The 23,529-nt window shown below is 38.1% G+C and overlaps 1 protein-coding gene across 12 annotated transcripts in view; it reads left to right on the forward strand.

Moving 5' to 3' along the window:
* LOC137045181 (sorbin and SH3 domain-containing protein 1) overlaps window positions 1–23,529 on the forward strand; it is a 70,982-nt gene that overhangs the window by 37,105 nt on the left and 10,348 nt on the right. For 8 of the 12 annotated variants that reach the window (XM_067421705.1, XM_067421704.1, XM_067421711.1 and 5 more), the window contains 10 exons: window positions 576–659; window positions 9,693–9,707; window positions 12,318–12,367; window positions 15,156–15,328; window positions 17,714–19,054; window positions 20,787–20,872; window positions 22,021–22,185; window positions 22,324–22,370; window positions 22,484–22,598; window positions 22,702–22,827. In XM_067421705.1, the coding sequence (XP_067277806.1) occupies window positions 576–659; window positions 9,693–9,707; window positions 12,318–12,367; window positions 15,156–15,328; window positions 17,714–19,054; window positions 20,787–20,872; window positions 22,021–22,185; window positions 22,324–22,370; window positions 22,484–22,598; window positions 22,702–22,827 (2,202 nt within the window). The remainder of the gene's footprint in view (window positions 1–575; window positions 660–9,692; window positions 9,708–12,317; window positions 12,368–15,155; window positions 15,329–17,713; window positions 19,055–20,786; window positions 20,873–22,020; window positions 22,186–22,323; window positions 22,371–22,483; window positions 22,599–22,701; window positions 22,828–23,529) is intronic. The other 4 variants (XM_067421715.1, XM_067421707.1, XM_067421714.1 and 1 more) reach the window with 3 other exon arrangements.

A 23,529-nucleotide genomic window follows, 5' to 3' on the forward strand; every position in this document is an offset into this window, starting at 1 on the left:
TGATTGGTTACTGACATTCTTCAAAATATCTTCCCTTGTGTTCAGCTGAAGAAAGAAATTCATACAGGTTTGAAACAACTTGAGGGTGAGTAAAGGATGACAGAATTTTCATTTTAAAGTGAAATATCTCTTTAATGTATTATTGATATTAAAAACTATGTAGAACCTATTTAGTAGTATTTTAGAAACAAACAACAATGGAAAAATATTTATATTCATAGCAGAAGTGTGAAATTATGGATTTTGATTATGTGTTTTTTTCATTGTTCTCTTGTTATACAATGTAAAATATTTGACCTTAGATCTATGGATCCCTTTCCGCCATCATTACTTTGTCTTCATGAGATTTTTATTTCCTAATTCCTGTTCCTCTGATTGCTGAGATCAACCAGACGTTCTTTCAATAAGTCATCAAGCTGGAAACAAAGCCTGGAGCCTTTTTACATGAGATCATGACATTAAGAGAAAGTTCATGTAACATCATAATTCAGTCTCATTGTCTTTGTATTCTGAAACTTCCTCTTTCTCTTTCTCTCTCTCTTTGTCCTCCTTTCCTTGTTGCCATATTTCTGTAGACTCAGGACTTAAGTCCAGAAGATGTAGATTTAGAGAATGAGCCTTGGTATAGGTTCTTTTCTGAGATGGATTTTGGCAAAGCGGTAAGTTGGCAGTATATAAAAAAATGCATGCCACCCCACTTTTTTGTTCAGGACCCTAAATATTTTTGTTGTGTCTGTCTATTAGAACCATTGTTACGTTACTTCCTTTCATATGTAAGTTCCTTATCCAGCTCCTTGAAGCTCAGTGCATAGTAATACAAAAGCAATACAGAAAGTAGGAACATACATTATAGTGAGTGGAAGAGTTCTTCCAAATGTGCTTCAGAAAGCAGATAAGAAAGGGGTAGGTGATAAAAAGGTGCAGTCCAACATTGTAAGCATCACCTCTCAATTTCCCAGACGCTTCCTGATCATCTTCTAAAGCCTTGATCCGCCTGAACCTTATTTCACCATCTTATCCATCTCATATTTGTTTTTTTTCTGACTAATGCGATTTGAATCTCAATGTTATCTATTAGATTGGGATTAACCCTTTTAGCCCGAAGTGTACCGCCGGCGGTACAACACCTATGCGAAAAAGATTCATAATCAACCACAGAATGGATTAACTTAAAATAGGTATCATTTTAAAGCGAAGAAACTCGACTTTTTAATTTTTAATTTGATAAACTCTTAACGAGTGCTGAGTGGTCCCTCTGAACCTGTGTGTGCCGTCCACGGGCCAACTAGCTACAAACACATTTATTTCTCAAATTTCTCATTTATTTTTCAAAACTATTGCCTTGACTAAACTTTAGTGAGTTTTTGTATGTGAAGCCCTGCAAGACCCATGTGTCAATAATAGGGATGCCACAATTCTTAATATAATATCGAACCGTTCGCTACAACATCCACAGTTCAATAGCCACGCTTGTGAATTGCGTCTTTCTCGGTTTTGCATTTAATTAATTAATTAATTTCCGTGCATTTTATTTCTGTCCAAATTGTCTCTGTTTGTGTGTGCTAAGTTAGGGGGTGTTTAGCCACGCTTGCAAAGCCAGATTTCACAGCGGTGAAGTGAGGCTGCAGTGCACACATCCATATTTCAAATCTTTGGTTTGTGCAATATCACACAGCGCAAGGGACACTGTAGTTATTCGCAATCATGGAAGTTTTGCATGCGTTTTAAAGCTTTGCCGGTTAAACTTTTCATTTGCCTGTCTACGCATGATGTTAACATGCGCTTTTTATGAGCATGCTCATTAAAAGCCTGTCAAACAGGACAAGATTGACGCTAATACTGTCAAATGCACACATGATTAACATAAACACAGTTAAGTCTAAAGTGGAAGTAAAATCGGATGAGTGTCTGTATAGATGCGTGCAGGTCTTAGAGTGATAGCAGTGCAGCCTATAATAGTGAACATATAACATGTACCTGAATAAAGTTCTTTCTTCTGTTGACAGTAAAATATATATTTGAAGAAGTTCCCATTTGCTTTTCCTACATTGTAGGAAAAGTACTATGGAAGTCAATGGCTACTCTCAATTGTCTGGTTTCCAACATTCATCAAAAAATATCTTCTTCTTTGTTCAACAGAAGAAATGAATACAGGTTTGGAACAAAGTTAAAGTGAGTAAATAATGACAGAATTAAAATTTTGAGGTGAAATGTCCCTGGTGAAATTCTCGAACCGAAAATCGGGGTTAAAAAACTGAGGTATGTTTTGAACCGTGGACTAACTTCATGCATCCCTAGTAAATAATATATGGATGTGGCATTTATGCTCCTATTTCACTTCATAAAACATGCTCAGATTTTGGAACATTTTGTGGAAGATTCTCATGATTTAAATGAGTTCAAAATCAACATAAACCATTGCCTCGATCACAAGATATTTCTTATGGAGGAACAATTTAAAAAATGCCCATTGGGGGCACATGCTATCACCACAAAATTTGATCCAGCTCACATTAAGAGGAACTTTTTTTATTTATTTTTATTTTTATGTATGTCAAATAAAAAACTAGAAAGATATTATATTGTTTTTCCCCCCCAGCAATTTCTCAGCATGAGAATGTCCAAATTGCAAGACAGATACATTCTAAAAATTTAAAAAGTTTTCTATTAAACAATACCTACCTTTTGACTCTCTTTGCTATAGTTTTAAAGTTGAGTTTTTAATTTTGTGTATGCCACTCAGAAAAAAACACCAACTCTAAAAATGTTTTTAGGGCTTAAAGGGTTAAACAATAAATTGCCATCAGATTTGTAGTTAGGATTTCAAAAAATGGTACTTTGAGGATTCAATCTATACCTCGAGAAAGCATTATCTATTTTGAGAATCTGGTATACTGAGGCAGTGATTCTAGGCATCGGCACAGATGACTTTGAGAAGGTTTTATGTAGTGTCCAGACTGGAAACGGACAACAAGCTGTGATGATGGAGATAGTTTATTATAAAGACAACACTCGACATTTGCCAAACTGTTTCCCCTGTGTTTAACCCTGTTGCCTGTTTTCAGCAGCATTGCCTGGCAACATTGGCTGAAAAGTTGGCCTCTGAATCATCTGCTTATTGGTTGTCAGATTTGCTACATCCACCTTAACTAATTCAAAAGAGCATAACATCCTTCTGGAATCTATTCAGTCATAGCGATTACATTTGTGCAGTGTAACCTTCTTTGACTGACCTTGACGCGCACTTAAGTAAGTAAAGCACTGAAAAGTATCGCTGGCGTCCCGTCACTCGGGTTCAGGGAGGGATAGGAAGGCCGTCGCTATGCTATCAGTGGCACAGAGCCTGTGTAGTGTTGTCATCAACTCAACACCTGGGAGTAAATAGCACATTCGTTCACACTTATCTGCTTAGAGACACGTACCATGATACACCCCAAGGTGATTGGATTGTTTCACCTTTCTTTTTCGAAACTGACTGTGATTGTTTCTAAGGCTGGGTGACTGTAGTAACAATTTGTCAACAATAGTAAAATGGTTTAATTTACACTTTTATTCAGCAAGGACACATTCAATTAATCAAAAGTGAAAGTAAAGTCATTGTTACAAAAACTATATTTTAAAGGAACACTCCACTGTTTTTAGAAATAGGGCTTATTCAACTTCTTTCCTAAATTTAGATATGTGGGCAAATTTATTTTGTCTCAGTGCATTGTTTTTGTTTGGCAGGGTCGCTGCTAGCTTAGCTTAGCATAATGAATGGAATCCTATGTTGCCAGCTAGCATGTCCTGAGTAAAAGAAAACACAAATTATTTCTTGTGGCCTGCGTATTCACAAGGAGTACAAATAGCGATGCAGATTAAGACTGGGCGATTTCCTAGGCAGATATTGACTTGGGACTATATTATGGGGAAGCACAGGCAGATAGAGGACTTTACGGTGAAGGTGGGACTGCATCAAGGATCGGCTCTGAGCCCCTTCTTGTTTGCGGTGGTGATGGACAGGCTGACAGATGAGGTCAGACAGGAATCTCCATGGACTATGATGTTTGCGGATGACATTGTGACCTGTAGTGAGAGCAGGGAGCAGGAGGAAAGTCTAGAGAGGTGGAGGTTTGCTCTGGAGAGAAGAGGAATGAAGGTTAGTCGCAGCAAGACAGAATGCATGTGTGTGATTGAGAGGGAACCAAGTGGAACAGTGAGGTTACAGGGAGAAGAGGTAAAGAAGGTGCAGGATTTTAAGGTCAACAGTGAAGAGCAATGGGGAGTGTGGAAAAGAGGTGAAGAAGCGTGTGCATGCAGGTTGGAATAGGTGGAGAAAAGTGTCAGGTCTGTTGTGTGATAAAAGTGTACCAGCAAGAATGAAAGGAAAGGTGTACAGGACAGTAGTGAGACCAGCGATGTTGTATGGTTTGGAGACGGTTGCACTGAGGAAAAGACAGGAGGAAGAGCTAGAGGTAGCAGAGCTGAAGATGTTGAGGTTCTCTTTTGGAGTGACGAGGATGGATAGGATCAGGAATGAGTACATCAGAGGGACAGCACAAGTGAGATGTTTTGGAGACAAAGTTAAAGAGGCCAGGTTGAGATGGTTTGGACATGTTCAGAGGAGGGAGAATGAATATATTGGAAAAAGGATGCTGAGGTTAGAGCTGCCAGGCAGGAGGTCAAGAAGAAGACCAAAGAGGAGGTTTATGGATGTAGTGAAGGAAGACATGAAGGTAGTCGGTCTGAGAGAAGAGGATACAGAGGATAGGACTAGATGGAGGCAAATGATTCGCTGTGGCGACCCCTGAAGGGAACAGCCAAAAGAAAAAGAAGAAGACAGGCAAAGTACTGCTACTTAGGATATCACCCAACATATTGCGATCGCTCAACAGCTAGAGGACGTGAGGATGAGAGCCGGGATATCTCTGCGCCCAAGTAGCAGTGCTTCACATGTGCTTCCCAATAATATAGTCCCAAGTCAATATCTACCTAGGAAATCGCCTAGTCTTAATCTGCATCACTATTTGTACTCATTGTGAATACGCAGGCCACAAGAAGTAATTAGGTGAGTTTTTTTGTTGAGGATCTATTGACAGAAATGCAATATAATATACATAACTATGTTTTCAGTGGCATATAAAGACCTTACTTATTACGTACTTTATTACCTTAGATTGAGCCATTTCTATCTCCATACACTGCGGGTCCCCTTACAGTGACCACCATTTTGCACCGCCACGTTTTTTACAGTAGCCCTAAACGGCAAACTGCTCTAAAAAAAACGCTAGCTCCTCTCTGCTGTCTCAGACGACATCTTTGTCCTGTGTCAGTCGCCGTAGCTTCTCTGTGCTTTGAAATAGAGGGGTGAGCTGCCATTAAAATTTACACAGTGCACATTTAAGTAGCAAATCAGAATATTAGAATGATTTCTGAAGGATCATGTGACACTGAAGACTGTAGTAATGATGCTGAAAATTCAGCTTTGCATCACGGGAATAGGAAAATCTGATAGTGTATATATAGTATACAATCAGATGTTGTAATATATATAATATAGTATACTCTCAGAGGTTATGGCGTTATATTGCAGTTTGTCGCAAGACAAGAAGGGATCTTTGGTGAATCTATGGAGAATATTCAAAATATGACCCAGCCTACTCTTGCTGCCCATGTGCATGCCTATGACAAGTCTTTAGAATTTGTTCTTCTGACAGTGAAACCAAACCCTTGAGCCACTGAGTCACAGGCTGCATTCCTGATGGGTAGACTCATAAATCTGACCATCAACGTCATGGCACAAATTGCTAGAAGGTTCCTGTCGCTTTCCAGATTTCCTTGTTTAGAGATGAAAGTGAGGAGCGGGTGTCTCAGAGTCTGCTGATATGTCCCAGTGTTGATGAGGCAATGATAAAATACTCATGGAGTCCTAGTTTCAGAAGCCATTATGAAATTCTAATTAGCTTAGTGAGATTCCCATAAAAAACTCAGATATAAAAAGTCAAATTAAACACATTTCTAAAGCTATCTAAACACATTAGTTTTGTTAGTATTATATATATTAAGAAGAGTATCCATCATATATACATCTTAAAGGGGTCGTATAATGGTACATGCACTTTCAAAAGTTGATTGTATAGAAATGTGTGTTGGCAGTGCCTGTACACAACCATTGTCATATCCGCCAATGTTGATCCGCTGGAGCAGAATGGCGTCTAAGCGATTGTGGTGTTCTGTTCTTGGATGTAATAATGAACACAGCAGTCATTCGAATGTTCCTAAATCTGAACCACTGAAGACGCAGTGGCTGAGTTTTGTTTTCGTCGATGCTTTTATGTCTGCGTGAACCATGAAGCATTTCTCACCCGACTGCTTTATAACCGAAGGTTAGTATGAAGCAGTTTTTGCTAAGAAGCTTCTCCTGAATAAAGGATTCAGATCTGTACCGGCTGTTTGTGTTCCCGCTACACCTCCAGAAGAAGTGAGTGTAGTTTGAAACGCTTCAAGATGAATGACAGGCTTCAAGTGAAAACAGAGCTGTTTTTGACCAGGCAAAATGAGTGTTTTCTTAGCCTAGAAATCTAGACGCACCCTAGCGGCAGCAAATTGAATCTGCCCGCTAGTGTCGTCTAGCAACTCTGAATACCCTTCTGAGCTGTATTTGCCTAACTCTTGCCGGGCCAATCACATCGTGTATAGAGTCGGTGGGCGGGGCCATAATGACGACGGCCGAGTTGCGTTTGCGTGCTTCTAGTAAACACAGAAACTGGCGAACGGCGGTCTTTCGAATCAGCTCTGACCGCGACTCTGGAAGACTTGGAGTTAAGCTTTTCTCTGAGAAAAGAACAAAGAACGGCACTGAAGTCATTCTTAAAAAGGGAAGATGTGTTCAGAGTTTTGCTGACCGGATACGGTGAATGTTTAATCTATCAACAAGCTCTGCTTCACCTTCGTTGCTCTAGTTGGTGTAGGGCTATCCTATCGCGTTTAGAGGGAGTTTGAAAGACAACCGTTTATCCCGCCCCTCAGATTGAGCCCTGTCAATGGTGAGTTTCCAGACCAAACATCTTGATGTGGATCTGGCTTGTCAGGCTAGTGTTTTCTTACAATACTAATGAGAATGTTTAATTAAAGTATATTACAAAGTTTTCATTTAGACACTAAAGAATCATACTAACTTGACTAAAATGGCATTATATGACCCCTTTAAGTTCTGAGGCTGAGGTCACAAAAAGTTCCAGTAATAGTCTTGGTGGTGCGTGTTGACTCCCAACTGGGAGCAACTTAAGTACGAAGTGTGTCTGTGTCTAAGTGGGTCGAAGGTTATTGGGGACTGCATGTGACCTGGCTTCCTCTGTGATTGACACACCAAACTCTATGACAGTGACAAACACAGTCAGCCCGTCTCCTATATCCTGTGTATGGAATGAGACATATGTACTGTACCAGCAGTCCATATCATTATGTGATTGTTTCGGTTAGGCACAACAATGTTCCTGTGAACAGTATAAGCTGTTCTTTTTATTATAGAAGTTCATCAAAGAATGAAAGGAAAAGGTTGCATATAAAGTATTTTCATAAATGAACACATAAGCCCCATTTGTTCATGTGGTTATGTTGCACAGCACCCTCACTCACATTGTATGCTATTTATATGATAGAAAAGTTGTAAATTTTCTTGAGTCATCTCCTGCACCTGTTAGGAAACTAGCACATGAAAATTAGCAAGCATTTTTAAAACACTATTCCACTGACTAGCCTTAACAATCAGGGGAAAGGCATTTACATCCTAGGAAATACTGAGGTAAACATCTCTTGATCTTTACTGTGGCCTCCTTAGGAAGATCATTTAAAGGGTTAGTTCACTCAAAAATGTAAATTATCCAAATCCAAATCACAAATCTTTGTTTGTGGATTGAAAACCAACACGGAAGAGAAGACAATGCTGAATAAAGTCATAGTTTTTGTTATTTTTGGACCAAAATGTATTTTTGATGCTTCAGGAGATTCTAATTAACTAACTGATGTCACATGGACAATTTTGATGATGTTTTTATTCCCTTTCTGGACATGGACAGTATAGTGTGCATACACTTTCATTTGAGAAACAGAAAAGCTTTCGGACTAAATATAAAATATCTTAAACTTTGTTCTGAAGATAAATTTTTGGTTGAACTAACCCTTTAACACATTGTGACTTATCTTAAAGGGATAGTTCATCCACAAATTCATCTTCAGAAATTTGATGTTTATCAACTTACCCCCAGTCCATCCAAGATGTAGGTGTGTTTGTTTCTTCAGTAGAACACAAATGAAGATTTTTAACACCAACTGTTGCCATATAATGCATGTCAATGTGTTTTTTTCTATGGCAGTCACTATGAGAGTAAAAAACACAGATATACAAATCCATATTAAACCCTGCGGCCCATGGCGACACATTGATATCTTAAGACATGAAATGATTGGTTTCTGCGAGAAACCGATCAGTATTTGTGTTATTTTTTTTTAACCTCATATCCAGTATTCCCAATGCCATAACTTCCGCCAGAGAAGGTCAAAACCCGGCACGATCATATATATATATATATATATATATATATATATATATATATATAGATATATAGATTCCTCATTAGTGCCTGCGCCGATGGCATTGATCTGATGAATGATTCCTCTATATATCTGTGATCGCGCCGGGTTTTTGACCTTATTTGATGGAAGTAATGTCATTGAGAATACTAGATTTGTCTGATAAAATCTGAGGTAAAAAAATGACACAAAAACCGTTTCGTCTCTTATAACATCAATGTGTCACCACGAGCCGCAGGGTTTAATATGGATTCGTATGTCTATGTGTTTTTTAGTGAATTTCATAGAAAAATACCTCACTGACATGCATTATACGAGCAAGGGTTGGAGTTAAAAATCTTCATTTGTGTTCTACTGAAGAAACAAACACACCTACATGTTGGATGGCCTGGGGGTAAGCAGATAAACATCACATTTTCATTTCTGGGTGAACAAACCCTTTAAAGGGACAGTTCACCTAAAAATGATCATCTACTCACCCTGATGGCTTTTAAAACCTTGTGGAGCTCAACATCTTTAGAATAGATCTGTTCCAGAAATGAAAGAAAGTCACATAGGTTTGATGACAGAATTTTCATTTATGGGAAAACAGGCTTTTAAGGATGGATTTAGTGTTGTATTTTCATTGAATATTGGCCTACATCCTTAAATTAGACCCTGTATACCCTGATGTGACGATGGGTATTCTCAAGGAATACTGCCTCAGCATTATTACTTTTACGACTGAGATGTCATTTCCTTTAAAGTTAAACACCTTATATGAGAAATGCTATTTTGGTTGCCATTTCAAATAACGTAAGGCTTTGAAACAGTATCCTCTGTGACATACTGTGCACGTCACTTTCACCCACCATCTCCTTGGGTCATGTCAAGAATGTCAAAGTACCCAGCTTAAATCTCACTTACAACATCCCTGACTTTACTTTTGTGGCTGTTTGAGGCCATTTAGTCCTTCTCGCAGACAGATACAAAATCATCTTTTTAGTCAGTTTACAGTTTTTTAAAAGCACTTTTTCTCTTGCGGTCAGATACAGTATATGAAACTTCCTGTACTTAATAATGCCAGCAACAGAGTTCTAACTGCATCATTATTTCACTTTCTTATCACCTCATCTTAACAGCTGCATCACACTAAGGTATTGTACTGGCTGTCTCAAGTATTTAGATTAAGATGTGTGGCACTTCAGATAAGGCTTTCATGCATGCTTCCTGTTTGCTCATTCTGTGCCAAGTCCCGTGCGAAAGCCCCTTGGGATGCCATGCAGGCTGTTTTCTTCAGAGAAAAAAATGTGATGAAAGGAAAAAAAACGGACTATAATACTAGAGGTTGCTTTGCAGACGTAATAGCAGCTTATGTCACTGGGTGTTCCTCAGGAAACAAACTTCTAGAACATGACGCTGTATAAATAGAGCGATATTCTCACACAAAGCCTGTATTCATTCGCGAAGGTTATTCGTGATCCTCTTTACCCAGCAACCAATGGGATGAGCATGTTGCGGTCAGGAGTTGAACTTTTCTTCTGCCGGTCAGAAGAGGGGGCCGTGGGGTGCTGGCACGCATGTGGCATACCTCTAAAGGGACAGCAGGAGGATGGGATTGTGCAATCGTATTTGCAAACACCACTTGTGCATTTTTTTTTTCTTTGGAGGTGTGCTGTCATGCTATTTTTACCATCTGTGACGTGCACTTTGGGAAAAGCAACAGAAACAGCAGCCTAAAATTATACGGCTCTAAACCATTCGAAATGCAGGGGGGGTACACGGCGTCCCATTGAATGGCTCTTTCTGATCTGCCGTTGGGAGTTGCTGCCCAGCGATAACAGCTACTATCCTTGTTTATTTAATGCGTGTCGTGCTGAGTATTTACCTACAAATTGTAATCCGTTACTGATTAAAAATTACATTAAGAAAAAATAATAATATTGAAATCTATTGGATTACACATTTTTTGTAATCTAATCTGACTACTTTTTTGTGTTACTTTTAGGTTAATTTAGACCATTAATCACATTGATTTCAATAAGACTATTTTGTACCACATTGATATATAAAAATACAAAGAGAAAGAAAATATGTTATTTTCTTTATTATCAACAAAATTAAAGGGTTAGTTCACCCAAAAATGAAAATTCTGTCAATAATTACTCACCCTAATGTTGCTCGATTGACACATTGAGGCCTTCGTCGACACCAATGTCATTTCCTGTCTCAAGACCCATAAAAGGCACTAAAGACGTCGTTACAAAGTCCATCTCACTACAGTGGCTCTACAATAATTTTATGAAGCGACGAGAATAGTTTTTGTGTCCAAAAAAAACCCCTAAATAACAACTTATATAGTGATGGGCCCGATTTCAAAATAAAGTTTCGATCGGTTATGAATCAGCGAATTGATTCATGATTTGGATCGCCAGTCACGTGATTTCAGCAGTTTGACACACGACGCGATCCGAATCATGAATCAATACGCTGATTCATAATCAATCCAAACTTTATTTTGAAATCGGCCCATCACTATATAAGACGTTTTTCCGTATTTTGCGCACAAAAACTATTCTCATCGCTTCATAAAATTATTGCAGAATCACTGTAGTGAGATGGGCTTTGTAACGACGTCTTTAGTGCCTTTTATGGGTCTTGAGAGAGGAAATGACTTTGGTGTCGATGAAGGCCTGTCTGAGCCATCGGATTTCAGCAAAAATATCTTCATTTGTGTTCAGAAGATGAACACAAGTCTTACGGGTGTCGAACGACATGAGGGTGAGCAATGACAGAATGTTCATTTTTGGGTGAACTAACCCTTTAAGTGCATTAAATGTCAGGGTTTCCTAAACTGGGGTTGTAAAGGAACTGCGGTGGATTTGCGAGTTGAGTGGAAAGCTAAATAATTAAATAGGAAACTCTAAGAAAAAAGTATTACTTTTAAAATTAAAAATATATATATATATTGTTTGCCTGCATAGTGAGAACATGTGCATGTGTTGTTAAAATGAAATATTGCTATAAAGTCTCAGTGGGAATTAGGCAAGTAAATATTTTAGTTTTAAACAATGCGTCAATAATATTAAATCATGTAATCCTTTAAAAGCTAACTGTAATGTGATTTATAAGCTTTTTAAAATGTAATCTAATTACAATAACTTAATTTTTGGAATCAGATTACATAATGCTGATTACATGTAATCAGTTACTGCCCAGCACTGGACGCACATAATGTGAACTTCCTTTGACGTACTAATAATATCAGCCCTGTGATTTTGTTCAGCATGTCCGATCTGACGCTCTTGATATTCTTAATATATGTGTGTAAATCTGTTTGTGTGTGCGTGTCCGTGTCTGCCCATGTAATTTGGCCCACTTCCCGCACCAGCTGGTTAATTGTGTCCCTGTCTGGCCAGCCAGTAATGAGAGTGACTCAATAGAAGACAAAAGAGAGCCTCGGTGAGAGACAGCAGCTGATTGGTGGAAGCGCTGACAGCCCCCTCCCAAAATGGGCGCCCCTCACAGCCCCTGCTAATCCCACCCCTCTCTCCCAGTCGCTTGTTTTCCCCCCTAACTTGCATGCAGGCCAAAATACTTGCTTACTTCTCCACGCTACGCTTCGTCCAGAACACCTAAGTGTTTCAGAGCTTTGGACACGGCAGACGTTCGCAAGCCTGACTGACTAATGCGCCTTCTCCCTTTCCAGCTGCCAGAGAGTCAAGCCTTTGGAGCTATCAATGACTTCTTTGTTTGGTTTGTTGCAGAGTGCCCCCTCTTTCAGCCCATTGGAAACATCTTCCGACCTACAGCAATAGTAAGTCCATGCTTCTTTTCTCCCGTCACAAATGTTCCTTTCCTCCATTTTCTGAGGTCTTTTTGTATGTGGGTGTGTTTGTGTGTCTGTCTTGCTCTCCAGCCATCTATTTTCAGGCAGAGCTGTCACGGGGCTCTGGAGATATCCCTCGTTTCCTTTTTCTGTTTCCTGAACGACCATTTGCAATACAGGCTGTCCAGTGTAGGCGTTCGTGTGATGTATGTTTGTAAGCATGTGTGCGTGCGTTCATGGAGGAGAGGCCACGGATAGTGGGATGATTTGTTTTCGTGCTGAAACTAGTGTCTGAAAATAAAGGCTGGATGTCTTTTTAAGAGAGATAAGGGACCTCTTACCTCCGCCCATTCTGTTAGCAGAAATCCCCCAAATCTTAATGCGCTGCTTGTGAAGCACGCAGTCAAGTGTCATTTTTTTATTGACAGCTTTCCCATGGCATCTACTCTACGGGATCGTGGCTTCACAACACTGATGTAACAGCAATATTATGTTTTTATATTTGAAGACATTTAAACAAAATGTTTATTTATTCAATTGATTCATTTATTAAAATCTTACTTTTTTTTTTAAATGATATAATTTACAAAGAAAACATTAACTGACTTAGCAGATACTTTTATCCAAAGCGACTAAATGAGGAATAGAACAAGTGATTCATCTGAAGGAGGCAATGCAATACAAAGTTTCAAACATTGTCCAGAACAGTACAAGCTAGAACATGGAGAAATGTAAAGCTACTGGAAGCATAAAATAATTCTTTTTTCTAATTCATTTGTATCATTATTTTGAAGCTTGAAATTACACAGTTCTCTAAATATTGTACTGTGTCTGTGGGCAGAACATTTCATTCTTAATGTTAATATTTACTGAAAAAAAAAACATTTCAGTATTATCGAAAGCATGCCCAACAAAAACACAATCAATTTAATTTCATGTAAGCTCTCTTTAAAAGCATTATTTAACCTGTGTTTAAAAAGTAAATAAACATATTCATTAGTTGAATCAGTTTAACATTTTTTCCATGCTTTCTTTGCCAAAAATGTAATAGTGAAACATACAAATGAATAAATCTTTTGTGGTATTCACATTTCTCTTAAGAATCTGTGGCATCTTTTAGCCTAGCGGTCTTTACTTTGGTGTGAGAATCTTTTTGATGTTTGGATGATGTGTTTATTGTGTTATCAAAAGCCACATGGTTTAGTTATAAACCAGGAGGCCAACTAGTGTTCAGCCAAAACACTAAACCAAAAATATGCTCTCATGACTTGAGGAATGTCTGAGAGACAAACCCTCTGTAAGTCTAACCCTGGGAGAAACATAGTTTTGCCTTATGGCTAACAGATCCCTGAAAAGGAGCTGAACAGCATGGAAATACTTGAGCTTTACTAATGGTCAGATAAATCTGGTAAGACCATCTCCGCTCCAGCAGTTGTCAGGCAGCTGCTCAGGTTCCTGAGTTTGGAGCCAGTGGCGTCTGGAATGACGTGTGCTCACCTCTTCTCACTTCTCCTGTGGAAAGCATCCTAGGCATCCCATGGGTCATGTCATTCTTCATGGGGACTTTATTAGGTGGGCAGTATAATGGAATAATTCATAAAGCTGGAGTCACAAGAACAGTGTATTGTACGCACACATCAATTCTGTTGAATAACGAGTATTTTATTGTTTCCAACTATGAAAAAGTAGGAAAGTATGCTAGGGCCCTTAGGATTTTATTGGCATGTTGGCTAGTAACTGTTAATATGATTCCCCCTGAAAAGAGCTGCCGATGTATTGGACTATTGTCTGTGAATTTAAAATCCTTGTCATGGATAAATTCCCTCCCAAATCACTTAGCACGTAGCTCATGTGAGTCTGTTGAGTTAACTCTGATGTCAAAATCTCTCCTTATTTGTAGTCTAATTCTGGTCAGGCTGGTCTGGTTTGGGGTTTTGAGAACTTGTAAGTTGGTCAGGATACGAGACTAGCTAAACCAATCTCAAAAATAACAAAGACCATTATGCATACAGTTTTTCAGCAGAGAATAGTCTGCTTAAAACATAGCATGGCCTTCCATGTTATTGCTTTATTGCATACTGCAAAGAGTCATATATTGATAAGTAAGGATGATACTTTAATTTTCCCTATACCAACATAGACTACAGCTCATTATATGGGAAGACCTGACACAAGGCATCTTATTAAAGGTGTGCATCCCTAAAGAACTTCTTATTTTTCTGTGAGCACACACTATAGGTTTATTTGACTTAACTTCTACATGTGGAAAACTTCAAGCATGTTTTTTTAAAGGATGCCACACAGGCCTCTGAGGAATGTTCTGATAAGGGCCAGAGCAGCTGGTGCTGTCTCATCTATATCAAAGAGCAAACACAGGCTGACTAAAAAAAGGTTTCAATTGTTTGGCAACATTACAAGTGAATTAAATACACATATTTTTTTTCCAAACATATACTTAAATTAATACAATAATGTAAATATGTAGCACTTAAAAGCATATAATAATAACAACAATAAACTTTTTTCACCCAAATATTTCAAAAGTATAGGCAGGCTTAGTTTGTGTGCTGTGCTCATAATTCTTCAATTTACAGTGCTTAAAAGTAATCCATGGATTATTTATCTCAATAGTATAGTGTGTTCTGTTTTCTATATCTGCTTTAATAGAAAATCAATGTATTTTCATGTAAACATGACACTAGCATTCTGTTCAGACATGTCACGTGAATATGATGATTTATGTAAGTCACAGCCTCATATCTCTATGTGTGCCCAGCTCAACCTGTAAAGCAGGCGACAGTGAAGCAGAGAAGGACAGCTTGTCTGCCAGCGGGCAGGCAGCTCCAGAATGTGATCGGCACATTTACAAGAGTGTCCTGGAGGGCGGCGACATCCCACTGCAGGGCCTGAGAGCGCTTAACAAGCGCCACCCCAGCACTTCTTCTAAAGGTAGGCTTCCAGTCCAGTTTAATTCAGTAACTGCAATTCAGGTTTGAAATGATTTAATGATTTATAATCGAAATATGATTAAAATCATGCTACATTATCGTAACGGCGATCCATTTGTTGCCCGTTGAGCACTCTTCATCAGCATTTTCCACATTCCTTCCTTCACAATAACACGCAAATAACACAGCTCATTTGTCTTTCTGTGTTTCGTTAAAGCTGGCCATTTTTCACAGTTGACACATAACAGATGTCCGGTTTGACCTTTAGCCGTTCACTCAACGCCGGCCTGTTAGACAGAATGGGCACATGAGGTTTGGCTCAGTTGGGTGTCCGACTGCTTTAGAAGTGGGCCATGGTGTGGACGGTGAGGAAAGGGGGTTGGACGTAGAGATTAATAGGGGGATCTGATGGTAGACACTCACCCTGCAGAGAAGATAAACATGCAGCGTGTTCAGGGGTGGTCAGGTATGAGGGGTCAGCTGTCAGTGTGAGGTCATGAATGGAATGCTAGTACATTTGACCCCGATGGCCCGCTCGGGTCAGCGGGGGAGGAAAGCGGAACGAACAAGGGTTGAGGATGATGACTGTATCCGTTAATAGTTAACATGACCCACATGTTTAGACGGAGGCTTTGTTGACCACTGTGTGAAGATCTTTTTTTAACTCTTGTTTCTGTCTACTTTGAATGTCCAAGACAACATGATTTGCGTGCAGAACATACAACGCAGTCTATCTTGTTATGTCTTCATTAAGTTGTTACTAAATGCATAATTGAGCACAAAGAAATCATTAAAGATAAAAATATGAATAAAGCATATTACAAAATGTTGAGCTGAGGTGTTTAATCCAAATTATAAGTCAGTTTCCGTATTCCTTCCCTGCTTTTAAGTAATCATTACAATCTATATAATGTTCCTGCTCAATTTTTGGCACTATAATGAAAAAATCTATTAACATTCTGTCTGTAATTCCTGTGGATAGTAGCTGGTAACTTCACAGCACACTAGAGGTTACTTTGGTGAGAAATCCCAAGACTTGTGGAGCTCTCAAGTAGTGCTTTCATAAGTTTATGACCACAATGGGAGTAAGTGCCTGTCTTAGAGTGGTTTGGGGGAGTCTGTGATAGGTCAAAGAGAAAGCCATATTGGCACATTTAGACAAGCCTTCACAATAGTCAAGCTAAGTCAAGTAAAGTAAATGCTACATTTTAGATGCACTGTTTTTCAGTGCATATGCCTCTTTTAAACATAAACATACAAATATAAGAGCAACTGAGCAGGTGACATGAATTATCATGGGAGTCACATGCATGCCTGAAGAGAGGTTCCAATTGGCAGTTTAGTGGTATTTTGACTATACTAGCACTTATTTATGAATTTGAAACTCTGCTTACACAGGACTCGTTGAATATTTGTTGTTCTATAACTATTTGTTTGTTATAAGATTTATTAATGACTTTAATAGTTTCCCAGAATTATATTGGTTTAAAAAAAATGCACAATTTCAAACGGATAGATTTGAATCTGAATCAGCACAATAAAATAATTCCAAACATGCTCTTCTATTATATGCTATTCATTTTTAGCATACATTATAGTTGTTATTGTGCCTCCATATTTCTGCTTCTTAGCAGTTTAGTGTTATTTTTCAGTTGATTATTTTATTTATTTTATGTTATATATTTTTTGAATATTTATTTTGAATATTAGTTTTTTAGGTTATCTGTTCAATTAAGAAACTAGCGATTAAATGTGAATATTTAATTTCATGCTTCACTGAAATACAATTTTTTTTTTTACTTGATAATTTACTTAATTTACTTGATATACTGCTGTGATTGCACCTCCCGCAAAACCTTTCTTACTCCAAGGTGCAAATCCCGGCCAGCAGGCGATTTCGTTGGCCAACTCCATCATGTAGTCTCCTGTCAAGTTCAGACTTCATGCATTCAGTTCAGTATTCAGAAAAATCATGGATGGATGCCATCGTGACAATGAGTTACTCTGCTGTCTATCAGAATGTGCTATCAATGCTATACTAAGGTTAAGATTAGGGTGGAGCGTTAAGGTGTTAGTATTTGTTACAAAGTTCTGCACTGTGATCGACATGACCAATGAAATCTTTAGCATCGGTTGCGGGATGAGGTTTGCACTTAACTAGTTTGGGAAAAAATAACCCAATGTATTGCTCTCAAGATTTACACAGTTAAACAGTGGAACCTGCTTGAATGCTCTAGATAAAATGGACTGAAAAAATGGACTTAAGTTGGAAGATTTATTTAGCAATTAATGTAACATTTGCCAGTTGTGTGATACTGCTGTGTTCGTGCTTGTTGCAAGTGTAATCTAATGCACTGTTTGTTCTGTTACCCTGCATGCCTGCCAGTGGATTATAAAGGTGGGAATGGCTGTTTGATTTCACCCTGCTCTTCTGTAAATACTCACTCAGTTCTTGCCACTAATGCACTAGCTTCTCAATATAAGACTAAAAAGTCCTTGTCAGCCACCAAAGCCTGCATCCCTCAAATCCTTCCCTCCAAGTTTAAGCCCAAGCTATCGCCCTCTACCGATGAGAGCCTGGAAAGACGGACCCAGCCGACACAACAGCGGCCCAAAGCGCACAGCTGCGAGGACCTGCATCCAGAGGCCTGTGGCTCACAGAATGGAGATACGCAGGATGCCTGTCACAGGTTAAATTCAGCTTACAAGGGCAATGGTTCATCTGAGAGCAGGAACCTTCACAAAAATGGACCCGTGGTGGGATCTATGAGGAGCACCGCTGAGTTCTCTGCCCTGTATCGAAACATGCACAACATTCAGAGGCCGAGCTCCTTGGGCTCTAGCCCCCACGGTAGTGTCCGCTGCCTGGCTTCCTTTTTCGAGAAGCCGGGGGACGACATTACCATGGAGAGGACTGAGACCATCCCCCGGGATTCTGTCACTTATCGGGTGATGGAGTTTGAGCGTATCATTCAGCGTTCGAACTGTGTGCCCACTCGCTCCGCCTCGATGCCCATTCTCCCTAGTAACCCAAGCCCTTGCCACAGCCCTGCGCCGGCCTGCTCTCTCCCGTCTGCTCTATCAGCTGAGACTCTAGTCATGCCAGAGCCTGCACATTCTGAGGACTGCCCATCCATGAATACGGAGGCCCAAACACCCAAAGAGGAAGCTTTTGTGTCAGACCAGTGTCTGAACACCTCAAGATTTGACTTACCTTTGGGAAACGAGGGCAAATCAGAGGAGAAAAACAGTTGCATTCAGGATGCTGCCAAAGAGACGCCCTCCAGCGGTACCTCAGAACCCACAGGTCACCATCACCACGATCACTTCCCCTTCCACACCAAACAAAGCAAGTGTAAAGGCACGTGCCCGGCTTCCTACACACGCTTCACCACAATCCTCAGGCACGAGCGGCAACAGGCCAACACCCTGCAGGAGAAAAGATGCGCTCCCCCAAGAAACTTGCTTCTGATGGGACCAGCCCCTTTCTCCTTACGGCGGTCGCTACACAGTCAACAGGCCAAAAAGACTTGTGCTCTCTCCGCCACGAAGCCCATGGCCGGAGACCTCTTCTCGGCCAGACCGAAACCTGTGATTCCTCAACGCCTGTCCTCTTTGGAGGTGCTGGAGAGGCTAAGTAATGGAGAGAGCTCTCCCTGTGAGGGGTGCAACTCGGATGACCTCATGGATGTGGAGGGTTCAGAAGCCAGTAAAGATCACTCTGAAGGTGGCTATATTGAGAGTGTCATGAGTGTCAGATTGTCCACACTCATGTTCGGGCATGACAATGTCTGTGATCACTCATCTTCCTCCAGCCTTTCTCTCCTGTTTGCTCTTCTGTCATCACCGAGTGACTTTACTTTTTCCATTTCTGTCGTGTGCACTGTGTGGCCGACTTTGTGTGGTTTTTAACCAGTTCAAGTGTGTTATTTCACTTTTTGTTATTCTTTTCTATACTTCCACTTCATCCTTTTAGTATTTTTTTCTTTTCATTGCCTTTGTAATACATTGTCCAGAATTAGCCAGAAACTATGACTGAACATGAATATAAAAAAGAGCAGATCACAGTCTTGGTAAGAAGTAGAGTGACTGACCCTTTCAGCTGCCTTCATTCTGGAATTGATGTTCCAAAGGGATTTCAAAACATTTTTTATTTGTTTCTTTTTTAATGTTTAATTTTAAGTAAAGATGTACTTGAAATTCAAGAAAAAACCCAACAAAGGTACCTTAGGTTGTTTTGTGAGGGAATGATCTACACATTCAATGAAACTTTGAAAATTATGTAATTGAATCATAAACAGTGATATAATATAAAACTATTGACTTACAGTCATAGATTATATACATATATAATCAGTTATATATAAGACAAGGAAATATACTGTAAATAAACAAATGTATTCAGTTATTAACCGCTTTATGTCGTTCCTTAACTTATATGACTTACTTTCTTCTGAGGAGTATTAAAGAAGATGATTTTGAGAAATATGTTGTTTGGTTACCAACACTTTTGTGTTCCACAGAAGAAAGAAAGTTATATAGGTTTAGAATTACATGACGGTGAGGAAATGTGACAGAAATTTGATTCCCTTAAATGTTCTCGATAATGTTGCTTTTGTAATATGACTGTTGCAATCTATTCTGTGGATCCCAGCCGGATTCCATTAACCCATTATCAAGTATTACTACATACCAGAAGTTCTGTTTTCATCCTGCCATAGCATAATGATAAGAGTTGGAAACCGAGAGGATTTTGGCTTAGGATTCACCCACTTATCATTTAGCTTCTTGTCAGCTTGAGAAAATATTTCAGGTCAACGGATGCACATTAAGCAGCCTGTTTAATGTAAACATAGATTTACTTTCATAGATTTGATCTAAAATTAATAGACAAATTCCATAAAATAGTGTAAACCTAACATGAGTTGGTTTTTAACTCTGCGTGTTCTAGGCCAGTGGATTCAAATGGCTATTATGTTTTTTTTTTTTCTGTGTGTGTTTATTGTTTATTATGTTTGTCACTTAATTTTCTATTTTCAGATCTGCATTATAAATGTTACTCTGTACATTTTTGAAAGGAATGTCAGAATTTTTACCATATCTTGTCATGATGTTAAGTTTTGATGCATGCAACTTTTTATTTTTACTGACCATGGCTTATGCTTATCCTGCAGATTTCAAAATACTTGCTTTAATGCATAAACTATTGTAATGTTAAACTGTAAGATGTGTAAGCCATTGAATGTTCATGTAATTTTATTTTATGTTTAATTGTATTTAACATATTTTGTTGTATCTGTGTTCTCTCCAAACTGTCTATATCATTCCCATTGACATGTTCTATAAATGGAAATCTCAGATATGAAGTGTTGTGCAATGCTTGAGCCAAGATTTGAATCTTTTCATTTACTTTATGTAATATTGGCAACAGAAAGTGAATCTTGTGTTTTTTTGAACAGACTCCGATTCCTCACATCCATTAAGCCACGGAGATCATGGAGAGAACACAGAGGAGGCTGTCCGGAAACGCTATGGAGATAAAGAGGTGCCATATTTGTTTTGACAGTTTCTTCACATTGCAAACAAAAAAAATTCTTAATTGCTATGTTTATGTTGTTTTCCAGGAACAACATATAAACATCCTTAAAAGTAGATAAAACTTACTTAAGAAGGGAAAATTATAATATGACTTGTTTTCAGAAAGTATGTCTTGAATTATATTTAATTTTCTGCCCCACTGACAGTGGCGTACATCTAACACAAAATGATCAAGGTTCGTAAAACAATAAAAAATAAACAATGTTTAATTCAATATATATTCTATGAAAGCAAGTCTTATTATTTTACACATTTTTTGTTTAGATATATTTACTGGAGAATAAGAGAAAATTAAATGTGTGTATGTATGTATGTGTGTATGTATGTATGTGTGTATGTATGTATGTATGTGTGTGTATATGTATTTGTATGTATGTATGTATTTGTATGTGTGTGTGTGTATGTATGTATGTGTGTGTATATGTATTTGTATGTATGTATTTGTATTTATGTATGTAAATATATTTATAGATATAGATAGTGCTGGGCAATCTATTAAGCATGATTAATCGCATCCAAAATAAAAGTTTGTGTTTACATAATATATGTGTGTGTGTACTATGTATAATTATTGTGTATACCTGTATATAAATACACACTCCTTCATGTATATTATTTAAGAAATATTTAATTGTATATACTGTATTTATATTTAATATATTTATATATTATATTTATATAACATATTTTTCTTAAATATATACAGTACATACGTGTGTGCATTTATATATACATAATAATTATACACAGTACATACATATATCTTGGATGCAATTTATTAATTGCATAGCACTATATATAATATATGTGTGTGTGTGTGTAAGCCATATATATGTATATGCATATATACTGTATATCCCAAATACATTAACAAAATAGATAAATATGTATTTATTTATTTGTATATAATATAATATAATATATACTGAATATACATACAAGTGCTGATCTATGGATCCTCTGGTCAAGGGTCATTTAACAGATACATATGGTGGATTTTAAAGCATGTTTATGGAGACTTGTTTTGCTGCTGTACAATGTGTTAAATTTGTAATAGGCATAATGAGTGAATTAAAAGCCTGTTTCTTTTTAAAGAAAATTCTGGAAGAGCAGAGACGGTTAAAGCGAGAGCAGGAAGAGGCGGATACAGCTGCTCGAAGACACGCTGGGCTGGTTGTGACTCATCAGCAGTTCATCACTAATGACCGCTTCGGCGACCTGCTGGTCGTTAATGAGAAAGAGAAGAGAAAAACCATAGAGGTGACATATTTTCTCTCTTGTTATGCTTCAAACGATCTTGTTTGATGCTAACAGTTTTTTTATGTGATAGAGAGTAACTGTGATTATAATGGATTGAGTACTGTAGAAATGATGCTAATGGCCTCTTATGGTCTGCAGAGAACTCCTGCTCTGGCGCGATTTGACTTCAGAGCTGAAAGTTTAAAGTAAGTGTCTCACAATCCAGTTCTAAGGCTGTAAATATCAGCTTGTCGACATGTAAATTAAATGAAGTTCTACATTATACAAATCTAACCACATTTTGTTTCCCCTTTATCAGGGAACTTCCATTTCAAAAGGGAGATATTGTATACATCTACCGGCAAGTTGATCAGAACTGGTTTGAGGGGGAGCATCATGGGAGAGTTGGGATTTTTCCACGCAGCTACGTTGAGGTACATTGAGATTTATCCTTTAGCATTACATTTTTTTTTTGTATCTAAAAGACTTTTCAAGTGTACATTAACCTGTCTTATTTCTGTTATTTTGTTTTTTTAGCTCTTGCCACCAACAGAAAAGGCTCAGCCTCAAAAAAGTGCTCCGGTCCAGGTGTTGGAATATGGAGAGGCTATTGCTCGATTTAATTTCACCGGTGACACTGCTGTTGAAATGTCTTTCAGAAAGGTAATTCACACTGTTCAAGAAATTTAGTGACGCTTATGGAGTAATCATTCCAATGCCAATCAGTGTCCAGCAGCATATTTGATTTACGTATGAGCTAAATGTGAAGCCAAACAATCTTAAAAGTGTGATGAAACAAGCCAATTAGAAAGCTTTTAGAAGAGGGAAATAAAGTTGAAAATATTTTTGAAGAAAAAATTTGCCAAAATGTTTTTTTTTAAACTGCATATAAAAACTTTTTTTTAAATCAGCCAGTTGAATATGCCAAATACTGCACTGAATATAATTAATCAACAAAATGAATATAGCAGAAGGCTTTGCTTTGCAGATAAATGAGAATAATGTGAATGTCAGAAAATGGAGAAAAAAATCTTATTTTTAAAGACCCCCTGTGGTGAAAATCAAGTTTTTAATTATGTATATATTACAATGTTATGATGAACTATATACCTTTCTCCACTGATATTCTGAGTTGTTCATAGCGTTTTTAGGGATACTGAGGCAGAACATTACAACACATTATTAGCTGTTTGATAACGAAGTCAAGCAAAATAAAAAATGTACAGGAAAAACATTTGAATGTCCTTTTGGTGATCACATATGAGTTTTAAGGTATACAATTATTGACTACAGGGGAACTTTAAACAAATAACTATATGTGTGTGTGTTTGTCTATGTTATGATTGCAGGAGCTAATTCAAAATC

Source organism: Pseudorasbora parva, chromosome 17 (assembly GCF_024679245.1).
Source record: "Pseudorasbora parva isolate DD20220531a chromosome 17, ASM2467924v1, whole genome shotgun sequence".
NCBI classification, from domain to species: domain Eukaryota; kingdom Metazoa; phylum Chordata; class Actinopteri; order Cypriniformes; family Gobionidae; genus Pseudorasbora; species Pseudorasbora parva.